The sequence below is a fragment of the Schistocerca piceifrons genome, chromosome 5 (genome assembly GCF_021461385.2).
Source record: "Schistocerca piceifrons isolate TAMUIC-IGC-003096 chromosome 5, iqSchPice1.1, whole genome shotgun sequence".
Classification (NCBI taxonomy): Eukaryota; Metazoa; Arthropoda; class Insecta; order Orthoptera; family Acrididae; genus Schistocerca; species Schistocerca piceifrons.
In genome coordinates, this window is record NC_060142.1 from 261,764,680 (window position 1) to 261,784,133 (window position 19,454).

The 19,454-nt window shown below is 36.8% G+C and overlaps 1 protein-coding gene across 4 annotated transcripts in view; it reads left to right on the forward strand.

Moving 5' to 3' along the window:
• LOC124797962 (protein enabled) overlaps nucleotides 1-19,454 on the forward strand; it is a 190,569-nt gene that overhangs the window by 142,062 nt on the left and 29,053 nt on the right. For 2 of the 4 annotated variants that reach the window (XM_047261120.1, XM_047261123.1), the window contains exons 2-5: nucleotides 4,268-4,330; nucleotides 8,862-9,027; nucleotides 12,346-12,501; nucleotides 16,672-16,784. In XM_047261120.1, the coding sequence (XP_047117076.1) occupies nucleotides 4,268-4,330; nucleotides 8,862-9,027; nucleotides 12,346-12,501; nucleotides 16,672-16,784 (498 nt within the window). Of the gene's footprint in view, nucleotides 1-4,267; nucleotides 4,331-7,945; nucleotides 8,170-8,861; nucleotides 9,028-12,345; nucleotides 12,502-16,671; nucleotides 16,785-19,454 lie in introns of those variants that run through there. The other 2 variants (XM_047261121.1, XM_047261122.1) reach the window with 2 other exon arrangements.

The following is a 19,454-nucleotide window of genomic DNA, read 5'->3' on the forward strand; positions in this document are numbered from 1 at the left end:
CTTAAATCTTCTGCATTGTAATCTAACACTTAACCACACAACCACCAAACCAAAATCATTATAAAGTAATGGATGTTGTTAATAAAAAAAGACTGATCATCGTGCATTTATCAAGCGCCAGATGAACATGTTTGGACAGTGATTGATTATTACGAGTGTGTGGTCAGGTAAATGGTGGAAAAATCTACAACTATGTGAGCTGGTAATTGCTGGAAAATAATTTTTTCAAGTTATTCAGAGTTTAACACAGTATAAAAGTGTAGATGCTACAATGTGTTGAAGAAAAAATATGTATGACAAAGGGTTTTACATTTGTGGTTTTCTTTTAAAAAATCCCTCTTAAACTGAAACAGCTTTTTTACAGAAATATGTGCACAAAATGTCATAATTCTAGCATTCATCGAATCTGAGGAAAAGGTACATAAACATTAAAAAACAAACTTCTCAGGAAACACAGTTTAAAGTTCTACCTAACTCTTTTCCTTATGTCATTTCTTCAGAAGGCACCATATTTGTACTCTGGGTCGTCTTTCCCTTCAAGGCTTCTCTTCTGGTTTCTTGTTGTCTGTCATCTTTCCTTTACCAGATCTTCAACTGACTTTTCAGCTGCAGAGACGTGCTGTAAATCTATTTTTATCAGAATGTCTTTATTAAAATTTCCTATCTTGAAGCCCATTCTTTCTAATACCTTCATCCTCCCCATGTTCCCATCATTAAATACAAAAACTGCACCATAAGTTGAAATTCTGATAACTGTAGCAGATGCAAATGTGTTTTTATGGCATCGTTTCCATATGCATGAATTTAGAGACTCATTTGGATTTTGGGTTTTGCCATGAACACACTTTTTGAGAAGTGCAGGATCGGCCAGAAACCTGTAAGTGGGCTTGACAATATCCAGGATATTATTTGGAAGCCTCTCCTTGTGAATGTAGGGGTTGCTATCCGTCTGAGCTTGTAGATATTTACACCAGCTAATGTGGCACAGATTATGAATGGGGTGTTCATCTGTTGACAACATGTGGAAATCAGTAGCCCATACTGCACTTTTCATGTCATTTACACTGGATAGGTACTATCTGATAGCTTTGCGAAAATACACTTGAAGAGAGTCTGTCATCTTCTTTTGAGTCTTCTGGATGTGACCTATAAATTCATTTCTCAATTGAGAGTTCTCCATAAGGTTTGCTCTCACTCACAGACTTGAATGCACTGGAGTCACCATTCCCAAGATATTTCACATATCTGACACTACATTCCTTGACAGATTTCTTAAAAATAATTTGCATACCAGCTCCTAGCTGCTATCATACTGTCCTCACACAAGTCAGAAATTATGTTTTCCAGTACACAGTTTTTTTGTGTAAGTCTCAGATGTGGCGCTAGCATATTCATTATTCCACACAATAAAGTTCCCTTTTCTCTCCCAACTCCAGTGCACCTCAATCCATAGGTAAACCTCATATTAGCTTCATAGTACCAGTTTCCACATTTAGAAGTTTTGAATGAGCTATCAGCATCGCATTTTTTGTACACAATATGAAAATTGGCCGCCAAGCCTACTCCCTTACTATCATGTATAATCTGAATGTTATCACTACCACACGTCTTACAAACACAAGAAAATTTCACTGCTGCAGTCAATAATTCAAGATCAATTAATCTAAATCCAATGTACCGAGATTCATTACTGTAGTATGCACCATTCACCTCACCAGTTTTTCGCTTGGAGCTGCTAGGAGACGAGTTCACATTTTCAGCTGATATTCTTACTTCAAACATGGCCTCATTGCTGGTTGGTCGTTGTTTCTCACGTTTTCCATTCACTAACTTATGCTTAGTCATAAACAATGCATCTAGTTGGTTATTGTTTATAAGATATGGAACAGAGTCAAATATGATCTATAAAACCAAAGATTATGTATCATGGCCTTCTAGATGTATCCCGCGCATTTTTGGTTGAAAGTAATACACAGAATCATTGTTCACTGAGCTGGTATTGAAGAGCCGCTTCAAAACGTGGACGTGGCAGGGAGGCTGCATCACACTTTTAATTAATTTTCAGGCACTTTGGATGCGATTTCAACATTGAAACTTTGGGAACTTATTGTCCATGAGTTATACTAACAAATAAAAAATAAATCGAAAATTGACATTTTTGGTCAATTTCATGAACGTCCCCCTTAAGAGACATTTCATTGGAGTTAGTTTATATTTCTGACCCTTTGTATTTTTATTGTGCAAATTATCTGAAATATTATTCATAATTTAAGTTTTGCTTAAAGTATTTAACAACTATATCCACAGGGCAATAACTCATTTTCCATAAAAATTGTAGTTTACATTATTGTGGACAGTATTTTTGACAAAATATGTAGCACTGTCTTCCTACATATAATACTGTACTTCACTAATAGAAAAAAAGGTCATGAAAGAGTAGGCTGGAGCATATCTTGTAGGACCATAGTAACTATGTGATTTGCTGTGTAAATACAACAGTTCAACTTTTTTGAAGGTCAGGTCTTGCTTTCTGAAGGAAGGTATATTTTAGCACACCAGTTTAACAACTGGTGATACATTTCCTTTGAATAGTTAAGTTTAAAAAATCAAGGTTTCTCAGCACTGTAATTACTTAATCTTATTCAAAAATATGTTTTTTTTTACACATTTTCAGTACAAATGATACAAGAAAATGGCTTCTTTCTTGCATATACTTCTCTTAAAAATTCAAATTCACAGATTCATCTAATTCTGGCAAAATTAAAAAGGTAAATAAGACATTTTGACAGCAACCGTACTGTCACCAAATATAACAGCAGGCATAACTGGAAGCAGATATGAAGGGGCATGTGGTCAGCACACTTCACCTGGTCAGTGTCAATTTATGAGTCTGGTACTACTACTCGGTTTGCCTCTCAATGGCTTGAGTGCAGTTGCTTGCCAACAGTGCTCAGTGAGTCCAGACAATCACCCGTCCAAGTGCTAGCCAACCCCGTCAGCACTTAACTTCAGTGATTTGATAGGAACTAATGTTACCATTGCAGCAAGGTCGTTGGCTGCTTCCATTATCACTTTGTTTCTACTGCTTAGAAAAATGCTAAATATGAACAATTGCATGTTGATGTAAATTACATAACTTCCATGAATTTGTGTACACTGCATAGATGACGGGTGGTGGGAGTGGATGGGACAAGAGGGGGTACTTGGCCCTCCGCCCGTGTGAAATCTGGAGTACAGAGTTTTCATACATTACACTTCTGATAACAAATAGCGACCAGTTCTCTTGAATGTAATAACTTTTCGCTTGTGTATAAAATTTAGTTCCTGTAGTGTCACACTTCTCGAAAGTGACTAACTTGTCTATATGAAAAACAGCAGCAAAATTTCTTTGGATACTCGTGGAACTCTTTAGGTTGACAGGTGGAAACATTGCTATAATAACTTTGTACTACTGCCAGTACAATGGCATAAGCCGAAATATCAGATGATGATAGTATAACCTTCTCTCAAATTGCAGCAGACACTAAATGCATTGTATGAAGCTGTAATGGATATTAAGGTTTTCCATTGAAGTTGTGTCACATGATGATATAGTGATACTCATTGTGTCAGTGGTTTTGTATTCAGTTCTAGTGTGTTGCCCGTCAAATGTTGGTGAACTGTAAGAATAGGCATTTGTCTGGGTCTGCAGTGTTTATCAGTGCTCTTTTCATTTTATAATGATTGAACCATATGTGGTTGTCTTCGTATACAGCTAAAATACTGCTGGAATCATTGTTGTCATATCTGTAAAAATATGAGTATCAAGCAAATTCAGCCAGCGCTTTTTTTTTCCTTTTGTTAAAAGTAATTATTTGTTACCAGTTCAGTTTCTCCTAGTCTTTGTAGGGCATAACAGACAGTGATAGTGTGGTATAGTTGGTAACACTTTGTATTTTGATAAATTTTGGTTACTGTAATATACTCAGATGTTGGTTGGGGTGGGTGCAGAGGGAATTTCAGTGGAATAAGGAAAACCTTCGTGTAGCCCCAATAATTGTTGTTGTGGCTTAATGAAAAGGTTAAGGTAATTCTTCACAATTCTATTTTGCATTAGTAAAATGTAAATTCTTTTTTTGTCTCCATTAGAAGATGCTATCCTGTTGCGTAACCTTCAGATTTGAGACTTAAAAAGTGATTCAGTTGAATTGTGTGCTTTAAATCTAGTAGGTTCTTTCACTTCCAGTACTATAGCTGACTTTCTATTTAAGCTGTTATCTGTTCTCAGTTCCACGTGTCGTTCTGCAGACCAGATTCAGGTTACCTCTCAGGCACAGGAAGTGCGAAAAAGGTAGCTACTGGGCTGGCTTGCTTCATATTCTGTTAGATTTGTGGCATGTTTCTTTCATAAACTGTTTTACTTTATAAATATCTTGCATCTGTGACTTTACTGTAACAGTGTTGGGTAGTGCAGCAGTAAACCTAGTTCCATTAAATTTTGGCACCCTTGGGTTTCATGTAAATTCTTTTCCTCGTTTAATTTCGTCTAGGATAGGAATGCAACACAACAAATAAAATTTTAATTATTAGAGCCTTTTGTGTACTTACAAGTGATAGAAAATGCAAGCATAATTTTTTCTATATAAACATTGCCATTGTAATTTCAAAATCATATTATCCAGGTATCCAAAATCTCATATCTTTTGTTTCAATCATTGAAAAGTACTGTATAAAATGTAGTCATTTAAATTAGTAAAAATACTTTTTTCACCATGTAATTGGGCTTCAGTTGTGCTCCTGTTCACATGAATGTTTTATCTAGTGAATGATGTAGTGTGCATGATATCACTGTAATATCTAGCCATCCTCTTCCTACTTCTAATGGACACTAACAAAGAGGGTAATAGCAGAGAATTAATTCCACGTATTTCCTCCTTCTAACTCTTCTTACCCAATGTATATAAACATGAGAAGTTGTGGAAACAGTGAGTACAGTTATTCACTCTTGATCCTTCTGTTTTGAATTCTATCAAAGAATGCCGAATACTGAATAGACCACGAGAACAGAACTAGCACTAAGTTACAGTGGGATTTGAATTGCAGTTAAAATAACAAATTTAGAAAGATTATCACATGTATCCCCATGGTCACTAAATCAGTGCTGTCTGAGCGTAAGAAAATAATATTCATATGGCTTAGGTACTGGACATACGTAACCAACCTAATTTTTTGCCTACATTGCCGTAAGTACTGTTCTACATAGTTGCTTTGCCTTGTCATGTGACAGAAAATCAATTATGGTAAATATAGAGAACGTGCTTGTCGGTGGGGTTACTCACATGCATCACTTTCGCTTTATACAGGGTGTTTATAAATGAATATGGGGGTTTTAACGCTTTATGATATTTATTATATTAAACTTACAATTATAAATGATATGTCAAATGAAGCAGCAACTCAAACAGTTTTACCAAGAACCTTATAAATGTTCAATGTGAGCACCATGTGTCACACGGCACACGTCAAGTCCATAGCTGAGTTCTTTCCAAAGTTGATAAGTCCGTCTTCAGTGATTGTAGCAACAGCTGCTTCAAACCAGTTTCTTAATTCAGGGAGGTCTGCTGGTAGCAGAGGCACGTACACACGATCCTCGATGAAGCCCCAAAGGAAAAAACTGCATGGCGTTAGGTCGGGTGAACATGGAGGCCTTGCAAAGCAAGCCCTGTGATTGGGCCCCTTGCAGCTTATCCAGCACTTGAGTTGCTCTTTCATTTGACATGTCATTTATAACTGTGAGTTTAATGTATGAGCTGCAGCAGTATTTGTTTAACAGTGACTTGGAAACTCTTAGTGCATTCCAGTTACGGCAGTAATGAGGAATAGTGTGGGACTTTCTTTCCCAGCATTACAACATGTAATCTCAATGGGTAGCATTTCCCAAAGTTGTGGATTTTAAATTTGCTTCCATTATTCTAAAAGCATAGTGTGTAGTCGTTTCCAAACTTTTCCATGACTTTTGTCAGTTACCAATGATAATGATGCAAGCCCAAACTGGGAAAAACAGCCAAAGACTGTTACACCACTTTCACCTAATTTCACTGTCAGTACAACACACACTGGTGAATATAAATTGCCAGGCATCCACCAGGGTCACATCTCATCCGAGTGACGCACCATATAACCTTCCTTTTACTAAATCATCATCTCCTACTTCTCACATTAGGACTGTTATTGTTACCACCAATGTAAGCAGTTTTGGCCATTCTTGTGGTCAGTGACTTCTGGGCAGCAGAACAGCTTTAAAAAAAAGTACTGTTGCCTCTTTAAAGATTTTTTTTTTTTTGTCAAATATTTATGTACGTCAGTTGCTTCATGTAGTTTGTTTAATAGTTTTGACAGCCCGTATCAGGTAATTTTAAAGCCTTCTCCAATATTGATTGGGGTAGTGCTTCTCTGACATTTCCACTCCCAAGTAACATCACTAATGTTTCTTTGACACGGTCACTTCTCGTCTATAGTAGTTTAATTTGTAGTGCAGGCTTCAATCCACTAAGCTGACAATGAATTTCTCTCTGTATGCACTGTGTAATGACAACATGGTGACCTGGTGTCTGTGAAATATAATAATCTAACTTCATTAGGAAAACGATAAAGATTGCTACTCACCACATAGAGGGGTCATTCTGTTGCAGACAGGCTCAATGAAAATGATCGCTAAAATGTTTGTTTTCTACTTTGGAAGGAGTCTTGTCTGAAAACTCAAACACACATTCACACAAACACAACTCGCGGACACATGGCCACTGTCTCTTGGCACTGAGGCCCAAATCCCTTAACAGTAATCTCTCACAGAATGTTTAGATTGTATACAATGTTTATTACCCATTTCATTCAGAGATAGGGGAAGACAGAAATTGACATACACTCTGCAAACAATTGAGGACATAGGATGCAAGTGCTACTGTGAGATGAAGAGGTTGGCACTGTAGAGGAATTCATGGCTGGCCACATCAAACCAATCAGAAGATAATGACTCGGAAAAAATTCAAAAGTGCCCAGTCCATGTATGTGCTGCAATTTTCATGCACAACAAAGACCTGACTTTATTATTTACTACTGAATATCTAATAATGCTTTTTGAATACCTAAATAAATTGTTGTATATCTTCACACAGCTTTCTTGCTTTTTTAAGCAATCTGATTGATAGGATTGTTTTAGGTCATAGAGTATCCTAGATAGCCATGTCCTGTCAAATTTATTTGTTGTTCTATGTACAGGATTGTAATATAGGCATCTAGCGGAGGTATCAGTGATCAGTATTGACCATGGGCCACTCAGTCCGGAAACCAAGTGAAGATAAATATGAAAGTGTCACAGCTGTAGAAAATTGAATTTGTAATATGAACAGGGCCCCTCAGGTTTCTCAAATTGACATAATGTTGTAAATCTTCTCAAATGAATTTTGGAATGGACTGTTAAAGAAGTACAACAGATTGCTTCTTCTGTCCATCCGAAACTGATATAATACTTTGTGATGTTGGTGATTTAACATTATACCACACTGTGGAGTCAGTCACTTCTCAGCAATAGTAACACGAATGATGTTAGTATTCTTTGATTAACACAGGTTTGAACTGATAAATATTATGAAGAATAAATCTTCTGGTGTAAATCATTACATGTCTTTGTGATAGAAGAGAGATGAGACTATACTTATATCACAGTTATTTCACAGAGTTTCAAGTGTAGGGGTTTATGCTCACACGTTGTTGTTGATCTTCAGGCTTCTCTTCTTTACACTGTACAGTAACTGCCTCTAGTATGCAAAGATTGTGTCTTCACTTTTGGTGCTTGCCATCTCTTTATCTCGCCAGGAAGAGGATATGTCTAAACCTCCGGCTCTTTATCATCAGAGTTCACACAGCAGAAAACAGAGCAGACAGACTTGCTGTCAAATTCTCATACCCACAACAGTTCTCCAGTGTTACTTGTGTACTGTTCACAGACTAATGTTGGATGTTTATTTGTTTGCTTTCAAATGTCTGTAATAGAGATAGTATTCTTGGTTAACAGTTTAGTAGTGGTTAGTGTGAAGTAATGTGCTGTGTGTGATTTCTATCCATACTGCACGCGCAATCTACAGACATGAGCAGTCAAAGTAATAGTGAGTGGGAAGACTATTGGGCATGGCAAGTTTTATAGTATTTTGAGTTTATATTTTAGTATCTTAAATAATTGTATCTTATTGTGGTTGTCTGCATGTTTACCATTGACAGTAAATCGTAAAATGTTGCTTGTAGCATGCTTAATCTGACATCTCTGTTAAATCTGTCTTATCTATTTGTAGACATTTTTTGGAAGCTGCATAGCTTTTAATATAAAGATTATTAGTTACTTGAATTGTTGTTGAAGTGCTTGGTCATATAGTTTCTTTTCCCTTTTTAAATTTTGTGAAGTTTGCTCTTACTTTTCACTCAAATATGGTCTAAAATTTTCGTTGTTATCTGACTACTTCATCTCACATTATTATTGATATGTGGTCCTTGAGGATGAATGAAATTAGTTAATGTAGTCATCAACTGGTACCTTTTCACGTGGATAAGAAGAGTTTAAACTTTATTTCATATACACACACAAAATTGTAATGGTGTGCTTCCTTCTTTTCTCCTCTCATAATTATCATCATCATCATCATCTATTACCTTGCCTGTTAAAGAAATTGTATTAGATGTTTAACAACAGGTAAAAAATAAATGTGTGTTAATAGCATTGTTATGTTCGATTAGATAAGTTTAAGGATCTCTTATTGTTTTCAGCATTTAGTGTACGACAGAGCAACTACACATGTGGATGTTGCCAATGGCTTTTGCTTTTGTTTCAGTGAACTCAGCATAGCATCAGCACGGGCATCGGTTATGGTGTATGATGACATCAATAAAAAATGGATTCCAAGTGGAACATCATCTGGTTTGTCAAAGGTTCATATTTACCAGCATCAAGTGAACAACACATTTAGAGTAGTTGGTCGCAAACTACAAGATCATGAGGTATATGTTCATAATATTTGTAATGTCAATAATTTTAAAGATTAAGGTGTGTTTTTAATTTTTCCTCTTCTGGTTGCTGATATCTTAAACGAAAAGTTCAGTGACATCATCCTCACTTTACAATATCTTAGCGACAATCCATTTACAAATTTGCAAATAATAGAACACAGCAATCAGTTGACCTCTTTTTTATTTATTTATTTATTTTATTTTATATTCCCAGTTGTGATTTGCCAGTATAATAACTGCTTATTGTCATCTTGTGAGCTACCAAACATAATATTCTTGCCACTGTACGTTTTGTGGTACATTGTACTTCTGTTTCGTCTCATACAGTAACTTGTAATGTCTGCATCTATTTCTGTGTTATGGAAAAATTTTCTTTCATGACTCTTTTTAATTTAGCTGTCCCTGCTTTTTTTATATAATTTTATGAGTATGCTTGTTGATGTTGACTTAGATACCATTGATGCATTAAACCATTAATCCTCTTTTCTACCCATCTCTTATTAACAGATAACTTCACCTTTAGCACTGTTAGTTTCCTTATTTTTATTTTTTTTCCCTGTGGCTTAGACAGTAGATTAACTATTATTTCTGTACATCATTAGTAAAACTGCTTCATTTTATGGTCTTGAAGTTCCAATTTCTACCTTTTCTGGTTTCTTGAAAAAGACTGAGTAGATCGAATGCAGTTGTCATCCCAGCTCTGTGTTGTACGACTTAGTAGTTTTGTGATGCAAAGGCCTGAGTGTTGATCATGAGCATTTGGAGAAATTAGTCCAAGAGAGGGGTCAAGATTCTAAAAGAGAGTGTGTGTGTGTGTGTGTGTGTGTGTGTGTGTGTGTGTGTTACAGAGGGGGGGGGGGGGGGGGTGAGAGAGAGGGAGAGAGAGAGAGATTTTTGAAACTGTTTTATCGTAATTTTTCAGATGTGTGCAGTGGACAGATGTCATGTCATGTGATGATCTATCAACTGATTTTTTTTTTTTACTGCTATAATTTACCTTCTATAAAATTATTTTGTTGGGAAGATAACATCATGCAGTGCAGGGCCTATTTTTCCCTTTTATGGACTGTTTGTTTTTTCTTTTGTGGCTATGTCACTCAAATAAAACACAGCACACTCATGTCTTTAAAACCAAAATTGCGGTGCCTTGCAGTCCTCACTTTCCGCTTATCTATTGACACTGATACCCTTCTTTATATCCCAGAATAAAAACGGTCTTGGTTGTGAAATTATTTAATATCAGTGATGCAATTCACCCTTTTGGGGCGACATCAGATTGTGTAAAAGTAGTTGGATACTTAACCCATGCATCATAAAGCCATATAAAATGGAAAATGGACTCAACAGTAACTGGATATGTTGGTTGCATCCATTCTTCCATTTTATGTGACTCTATGATAGATGGGTTACATATCCAGCTATCTTTACGCTATCTATCTGATGATGTCCCAAAAGGCTGAAATGCATCATTGATAGTGAATAATTTCGCAACCAAGACTGTTTTTATTCTGGAATAACTTGAAACTGGTTGCTGTAGCACCCTACCATGATAGAATAGAATAATTTTCCCCTTCTTTTTAGTAACATTTAATTTGTAATTTAAAATCTATAAAGACTTCAATCCTGATTTTGATGACTCTCAAAAGTTTGATGACTCTCAAACGATTCTTTACTCAGTTATTCTGTTTTGGTTTGAGCTCATTATCTGTCTGAGTAAATAACTTCCATATTACTTATTTTCTTTTGTGTTACAGCAAAATCTGCATCATGTTGAAGGAATTAGAACTCTGTTTCATTAACCCATTCCCATCCCTCCCCATTGATCGTGTATGGCCATAGCCGCATTATTGTGAAATTCTTATTCTGATCAAGACTTGAATCGCTATAAACTGATACATACAAAGTAATAGATCTGTGAGAAGAGGCACCCTCCCACAGTGACCAACAGCAATTTTCATATGCCTCAAGAAGCAAAATAAACTATGTAATAATGTCTTGGCACACAACATTGATCATTATAGTTTCAGTGAAAATATGGCCCACTATTTGATGCTGCAGTATGGCACGGCACTGCATCCACCAATTTTCTGACAATGGGGGGTGTTTTCCTGAAAGATGTGTGGGCTTTCGGTTATCAAATTCTTGTATTTTGACTCTTCACATATCCACTAAGGTGAACTCGTACATCACCAGTGAAGAAAACATATCAAGTACTGTGATTCCATAGATGTCAACAAATGACCAAAACCATATAGCCCACAGTATGCTAGATGGTTTTCTTTATCTGCAACTTTAATTCCTGCACACTGAGAGCAAGATATGTGTGAAATTTTAATTTCTGCTTAGCTTTTTCACAACTACATTATGAAATCTGAGGTTGGACAGATAATCTCCTGAATATTTTGGAAGGTGAATACAGTATCATATCAGTCACCTTTGCCAGTTTGTTGTCTGCCAAGATAATTGGTTGACTGCTGCTTGTCTTGTCTTCAACTGTTGAGTATACTGGAAATTGATGATGTTCATTATTGTTAAATTGTTCAGCACTGTGGTATCTGGATATTTCCATTGAGGTGTGTTTACAACATGTGCATATGCTTTATTGGCAAAATACTGTTCAACAGTGAATATTTGTTGTTCATGGGAAAAGTGCACGTCACACATGCATTTTGGGCATATATAGATGTGATTTGTGGACATCATGGAAAGTAGTCTTTGCAGAGATCACTTGTCCAGATGTGAAAATAAATTCCTTTCTGCTGCTGAGCAAAACTTTATTCATCAGTTAGTTCCATTAATAAACATTCCCTTTTCTCTTCTTGGTTTTATTTCCACTATTAACATCACTAGTTACATTAGCTCAAACACTTGGTTGAACAGCTATACTGCAGTCATTACCAAAACAACAAGTGTCGCTTTTTAGTACTGCAACAGTGTGGCTTCATACTCTGCTTATGGCTGGGTCCTCCTCCTATTCAAGTAAGGAAACACTGGAAACAAGTGCTTCAAAATAAAGTTTGACGTGGAATTTAGTAGAGAAAAATATTAATATGATGATCTGTATCCTGATCATGAATAGAGTCAGGGTATATGCGGTGTGCTATTTTTTATCATTGTTTGAGATGAGCCCTTTTGCTTAACTCTCAAATGGACTACTGTTGTCTTGTATCTTGCAGTATTGCTGTGTAAGGCATTCATTTTGATTTTCTATTCATTAATAAATTGTCTAGTCATTTACCCCTCTCACATACTTTGTGTAAATGCTTAACTTAACAAATAAAGTGCACTGTATCTTTTTTGTTTCTATAGGTTGTTATTAACTGTGCCATTCTGAAAGGTCTGAAGTACAATCAAGCAACTGCAACATTCCATCAATGGAGGGACAATAAACAAGTGTATGGACTGAACTTCAGCAGTAAAGAAGATGCTGATTCATTTGCAAGAGCTATGGCTCATGCCCTAGATGTAAGTCACTACATAAGTAAATGATATCATTGTTTACCTTGCTGATACATATTAATTACACTACACACTTAATTATATTCATAATAAGAAAATCAGAGATAAACAATTAAAATAAATCCAGTTAATTTTGCTTAAAATCTGAGCTCAGCGAGTTTGGACAAGTAAAACATACACAAACACACACACACACACACACACACACACACACACACACAAATCTTGTTTGGAGTTATTTGCACCACCAATAACCTTTTTTTTGTGACAAAATTTTGTCGCTCCAAGCTATTAGGAGTTACCAGAAAACTCACATGGAGTTAGTTATGGGGAACAGATGAGTGCTCTTCTGTTCCCTGTATGGGGAGCTCCTATCATTGATCTGAGCCTCAGGACTATGATAGAATTTCATGTGAAGGGTATGAACTACATCTCTAGGCTTTTGTCTTGTCAATGCATATCAACTCCCCCCTCGACTTTGATGGCAGTGTCTGACAAGGATTGTAGGATTCAATTTAGATCACAATAGCGCTTTAATCATTGTTCTAGTTGCTAGACCTAACACAGTATAAATCCATACTACGTTGCCTAGGTCTTAGCTTACGGAAGAGTGTCTGGCATTTCATGTTCATGCTCCTTATCCCAGATGTCCAAAACCCATATGCATGCCAGCTGTATTGCTTCTTCAGTTCTGGTAACAAGTATGTTTGGTGTAGCCATTCTCAGTATTGTCAGGTTGAAATGAAAGCAAACTATTCATTGTTTTTTCAACAGTGGATCAGGAGAAAGGCATAAAACCTGTTGTATCTTGATTTGCTGTGTTGTATACAAATAGCATTACACGCAGTAATGTCCCGGTCTCCCTGTCAGGCAGCAGTGTTTATCAAGAACAGATCTGCTAATGCCTTATTAAAATGTTCTGTGAGGTCATTTGTCTGCTGGTGGTAGGCAGTTGTCTTCATGCAAACAGTTCTGCATCGTGAAAGTACTTAAGACACCGGTCTTGTCTTGAAAACTTTGCATGATCAGAGATTATTACACATGATGCTTCACACTTACAAATTATGTCTTCTATAGGAAACCTGCTTATTTTTGAAAATTTGGCACTCGTATAGTTTTGGTGACTGCATAAGGAGTGAGATAGTGCACACTATTATTCATTTATACTATTTGTCGATTTTGGAAACCTCCACCAGATACCATTTCCAATCCGATGAAATGGAGCAACTGCAGGGCGAATTGATACCTGATATTGTGGGGGTAACGGAGACACGTGCTTTGGTCGCTGAAATTCCCTCCAGTGGCTTACACAGTCACTGACAGACCAGTAAAGATCTGGCCAAGGATACTTCCTTCTAATTTTATAAAGGGTTTCTGCATATCCCAGATGATCTGATGTCGGAGCATTGTGAAAATATTTCAATATGAATGGCCGTAAATGAGCTGCTATGACAAATCATTTTTGGCCCATTGAGTCATAATTTCTTTTATACAATGTGCCACACATTACCTTCTATTCTGCTTTGATGGCTATTCTTTCTCTAAGATGTCTGTGGTCTTCAGTAAAGCTGTTATTCCCTTTGTTCAGAGGCATTGTTAGTTGGGGCAGCAGTGTGACATTACTAGCACTGTAATGTTCCTCCACTCGATTCTATCAAAAATGTCTTTATCCTCCTGTTTGTGTCCATATGTTCGTGTCCATTTTTGTCTACTACTTTGAAAATCATCTTTATGAAGCTTTAGTGCCCATCTTGCCAGTTGTCTTGATTGGGGGCCATTAGGCATAAAAAAGTGACCCGTCACAGTAGTGAATGGTCTGCTGTATAAATAGGGTCGAAACTTACTGATTGCCCAAACAACTGCAAGACACTCTTTATCTGTTGTGGAATAACTCTTCTCAGACTGGGAGAGTACTCTAGAGGTGTAAGTAATTAGTGTTTCAGTGCCTTCCTGGATTTGTACTAGAAATACACCTATCCCAGAACCACAGCATTGGAGCATTACTCCATTGCAGTGTTCTCATCCAAAAGTACGAGTGGTGAACATGTCAGTGCCTCTTTAAGGATACAGAAATCTTTCTTGCACCTCATTCCAATAAATTTTGCGCCTCCCTGCTGCAGTTCATGTAGTGGCCATGCTTTGTGACTGAAATTCTTTATGAAGTGTCTGTAAGAGCACCTTCCAAGGAAACCTCTCACATCATGAAAATACTTAGGAGTTAGAAATTCTGTTGTGACTTTTCCTTTCCTTTTCCTTCCCATTAACTAATAGCATAAGACTTTCTCAATTTTTTGGGGTAATGAACAGGCAATTTTCTTGGAATTGGGCAGAGAAGTGTATCATGGATGCATTTCAACACAGTTATAAAACAGCTTAACTGCTCCTCAAATAGCTTTGAGAAAGCAAGAATGTCATCTAGGTAGTAAAAACGCATTATCCATTTACAGTCTTAAGGCAGTTAGTCCATTGTTCGTTCAAAGGTGGTTTGAGCATTGCACAAACCACATAGCTTAACTTGGAACATGCTAAGGCGGTTAGGTGTTATGAAAATCTTCACCATTGAGAAGTGTGTGTGTGTGTGTGTGTGTGTGTGTGTGTGTGTGTGTGTGTAACTGATGAAATATTTTTCTTGGAAATAACATCTCCATAGGTATACTTTTTATTTATGTTTATTTATTTCTTTGTTCACTATCCCTTTTGAGGTTGCAACCCCATTCACAGGCCGTCTGCCACATCAGCCTAGCTGTAGTGCAGTCAGGCATTACCATTCCCCATAGTGTGAGTGCCAGTAGTCAGTCTGCATATCCATAATAGAAAAATACTTTGCTCTCTCAGACATTTCCAAGGTGTCATCAATTTATGCCAATGGGTATACATACTTTTTGGTGATTTTTTTTCAGCTACCACTAATCAACATAAAAATGGCATGTGCTGTGTTTCATCTTTGTGAGGGCCAAAGAGTCTCTTAGGGCTGGAGGGCTGAATCGTGTACTCTCACAGTATCTTCTCAACTTTTTTCAGTGGAAGACAACTATATAAATACTGACTGATGGCTTGAGGGGGGCCCGGGGGGATGGTCCTCAGTGTTTGGTATATGATATAGTGTTTCACATTGGATTGTGTGTTCTTCCTTGTCTCCGATCCATGTTTTAATGTGCCCAAAATTGATGAAAAATGGCCAACAAACACTGACTGTTCCTTGGTAGAACTTGGAAGTAAAGGAAGCTGTATAATAAATTCCTCCAGTGGGCTGTCTAATGGCAGTGTAGCATGGTTCTTCACTGATGGCACTGAGGTGATTTTCCAGGGCTGTTTGTATTTGGCTTCCTTCTCAAGAAGGTGACAGTTTTTGCATAGCCGTTTTGGAGACAAGGCACTGATGACGTCAGAGGTAAAAATGTCATATAGAAGCCAGGCTTGGGGTACCAGTTATAACAACATAACTAAACAGTGGAAAATCCGAGGTAGAATAAGGACAGTATTAGGCAAAAGGTTAGATTGCTACTCAGCTTAAAGCGGACAGATTGCAGATAGGCACAACAAAAAGACTGCCAAACAAGTAAGCTTTCAGCCAGAAAGGCCTTCAATGGAATTCGAGACACACACACACACACACACACACACACACACACACACACACACACACACACTTACATGCAAATGCAACTCACACACTCAAGTACTTCACACTAAAAATGCATTTAAAGATCACGCATAAAAGCGCATGTGGAGTTATTGCCTATGGCAGCAGACAATGCTCCTGTTTATACATACATAGAATGTTCTGCTAAATTATAATATTCCATAAATAAGTAAATTCCAGAAAATTCTAGAAATGAAAAATGATTGCAGATGGCTGAAATCAAACTTCTGACCCACACATTGCCAGCTAGTAATTGCAGTAACTACATCATAGCAGGCAACACACAACACATAGCAATAAAATATGGAGGTCCTAAGTAAAAGCCTATGTCAGATGAATATCAATTTTGATGACTTTGTTTTTAGTTTACTCTATTTTGTGGACAAAACTTAGGTTTTAAATATTAGGTTTCAGCCTGGTCTGTTTGGTAAATTGTTTTCTTGTTTCATTAATAACATAGTTCTGACAAATATATATAAAATGGAGCATCTTCTACTTCAATAGTAAGACTTTCTTGTGTAATGATTTTCCAGATCCTAGGTAACGCTCTGTCTAGGTCTCTAGGACAGCCTCCTTCTGTCTCAAGCACACAACCAATCTACCAAGTCTCCAGTAATGGGCAATATGAGGAGGACATGGGATACAGGTAGGACTGTTTCTTTGTGTGTCTTATCTTGGTTTGTCTTTTGATGTGTTAGGTTAAAGTGCAATCTTTTATAATGCAGTCACTTCACTTGAGTTCTGTTAAGCAATATGTACTTTGTTTCTTGTTGATCAAAAGGATTGATTTTGGCACATTGTTCAGTGTGATATAGATCTGTAGAATTTTCTAGTCAGAATAAAAATTGTTGCAAACATATATGCTCCAGGTTCAATCATTGCCCAGTTATGTATATTTCACATGCTGTATATGTTTCATACAGAAATTATAACAACAATAATTAATTGAGGAAAGCACTGGATTTCTCATTTTTGCTGAAAAGAAATTTTTGTTCAGTACCTAAATGTTGTTGATGCTCTATTCTTACTGTGTGATATTTCAAACTGGAAACTAAATACAGGCCTTTTTTTTGTCTGTTGTGTATTTACTGTGTCATCCAACTGTGCAACAGGTCCCAGAAACTGCTACAGTTTTGCACAAATTCAGTTTTAATAGGAGTACCTTAAAACACTGCAGAACCAGCCAGCCTGAAAGGTGGCAGCACATTGGACTTGCAAAAATCAGTTAACTGATTGATAACATGACATGTATACAATTTCCTGTACAGAGCAAAAATAGTGCTTAAATTTCTTCACATTCACTCGTTAATTAAAGAGCTTAACCCACATTTGTAATACCAACAGAGGGGGGTCATATAGGAGAATAATGTGATCAAGTATACTTTATACTTTCTATGAAAAATCCTTGCTGCTTTTTTTTCTGTTCAGCCCTCTTATAGGTAATTAAAAGTATAATATATGTTGCAGGTGAACTTCATTTGTAGCTGACACAGTAAAGTAGATACCCATGTTTCTTGAAAAACTATAAACCATCCTCAACTTGAAACTGAAAGAAGTAGAGATAATCATTTTTGAGTACTCGCAGTTCACAAATTGGCATTTTTGATGGTTCCTAAATACAGTCATGGGCCACATGGAAACAGGTGTTATTCACCTTCAGTTAACATTCAAGTTGTGATAGTGTGTGCCATTGTGATTTACTAGTATATCAGTAATTGGGAATGATTTTCTCCTGGCAATAACAGTTCTACAGCTATACTTATTACTTCTTATTTCTCTGTTTGTTACTAGTTTTGGGTTGCAGCTATGATACCATGTTCCTATGTAAAAATAGTACACGAAGAGGGAGTCTCAGATAAAATTTTTTTTGTATTGTGTTAAAATGTCATAATATTACTCTTAATTTATGTAATACATCATAGGACATTAATCCCTACAAAACCTAAAATATACGTTCGATAATTTATTACTTTGACTTCTATCCTTATTGTAGATAAAGTTGATTCTCCATATGTCTCCAGGAAAACATAATTAAATTCCACCTAAAATACCAGGTGTAGAAGAATGAAACTGGAATTTGCTTGCAATAATTACACATCTGTTGGTGGAAACTGATAAATAATACTTTATTCTAAACAACCTCCACTGATATTTATACATTTCTCCCACCTCTCTGGCAGGCTGTGAATGCTACATCAAAAAAGCAGATCTTCTTTTGAAGCGAACCAGTCAGCGAGCCATTTTCGTATATTTTCATATGAATTGAAGCATTGTTCAGTGAGAGAATGTCCCAGTGATGGAAATAGGTGATAAACGGATGGAGCTAAGTCTGGAGAAAAGCTGCATGACATAGTATTTCCCAACTGAACGCCTTGATGTTTCCCAGACCAGTTCTGCTGTGTGTCATGGGGTGTTATCATGGAGCAATGTGACTTTGTGTTGCCTTTTTCTGTATTCAGGTCATTTTTCATGTAATGCTTGATTTAAATGAATCATTTGCTATTGTTAGCGATTGGTGTTATGGTTTCATCATGTTTTAGCAACTCATAATAGATGACACCCTTCTGATCCCACCAAACACAGAGCATGTCTTCTTTCCAAAGTGATTTGGTCTTGCAGTGGACGTTGATGATTTGCCCGGATTCACCAATGATTTACGATGCTTTGGATTCTCAAAATACATCCATTTTTCGTCACCTGTCACCATTTAATGGAGAAGCAACTTTCTTTTGTATCTGGCGAGCAGCATTTCACAAGTGATCTTTTGATTTGCTTGCTGTCTTTATTCAGTTCATGTAGAACCCATTTTCCCATTTTCTGCACCTTTCCCATAGCTTTCAACTGAAGAGAAATGGCTTTCTGCATCACATTCAATTGTTCCACAAATTCCTGTTTGAGTTTGAGTATCATCTTCTCCAACAAGGCCGGCAATTCGTTGTCTTTGAAGTGTTTCGGTGGTTTCCCGCGCTTGTCGTTTCTCACATCAAAATCACTACTTTTAAATTTTTTGAACCACTCAAACCACTGTTTTTCCGAAGAGCATGTTCACTGAAAGCTTCGACAAGTGTTCGATGCGATGCTGCAGCAGTTTTCTTCAAATGATAACAGAGAACCAATGCTGTCTGCAAATAGTAGTTTGTAGGCACAAAACTAGACATTTTTACAGGTTTGAAACGGATGCCAATATATGGAATTTGGGTTACTGTGTGTTGACATTCATCATCAGCTGTTAACAGGAAGCAGATGGTGGCACAGCAGACACAGTCTCACAGGCCCTACACTGATGGCTAGCACCTTCTATAAAGAAATTCTGGTT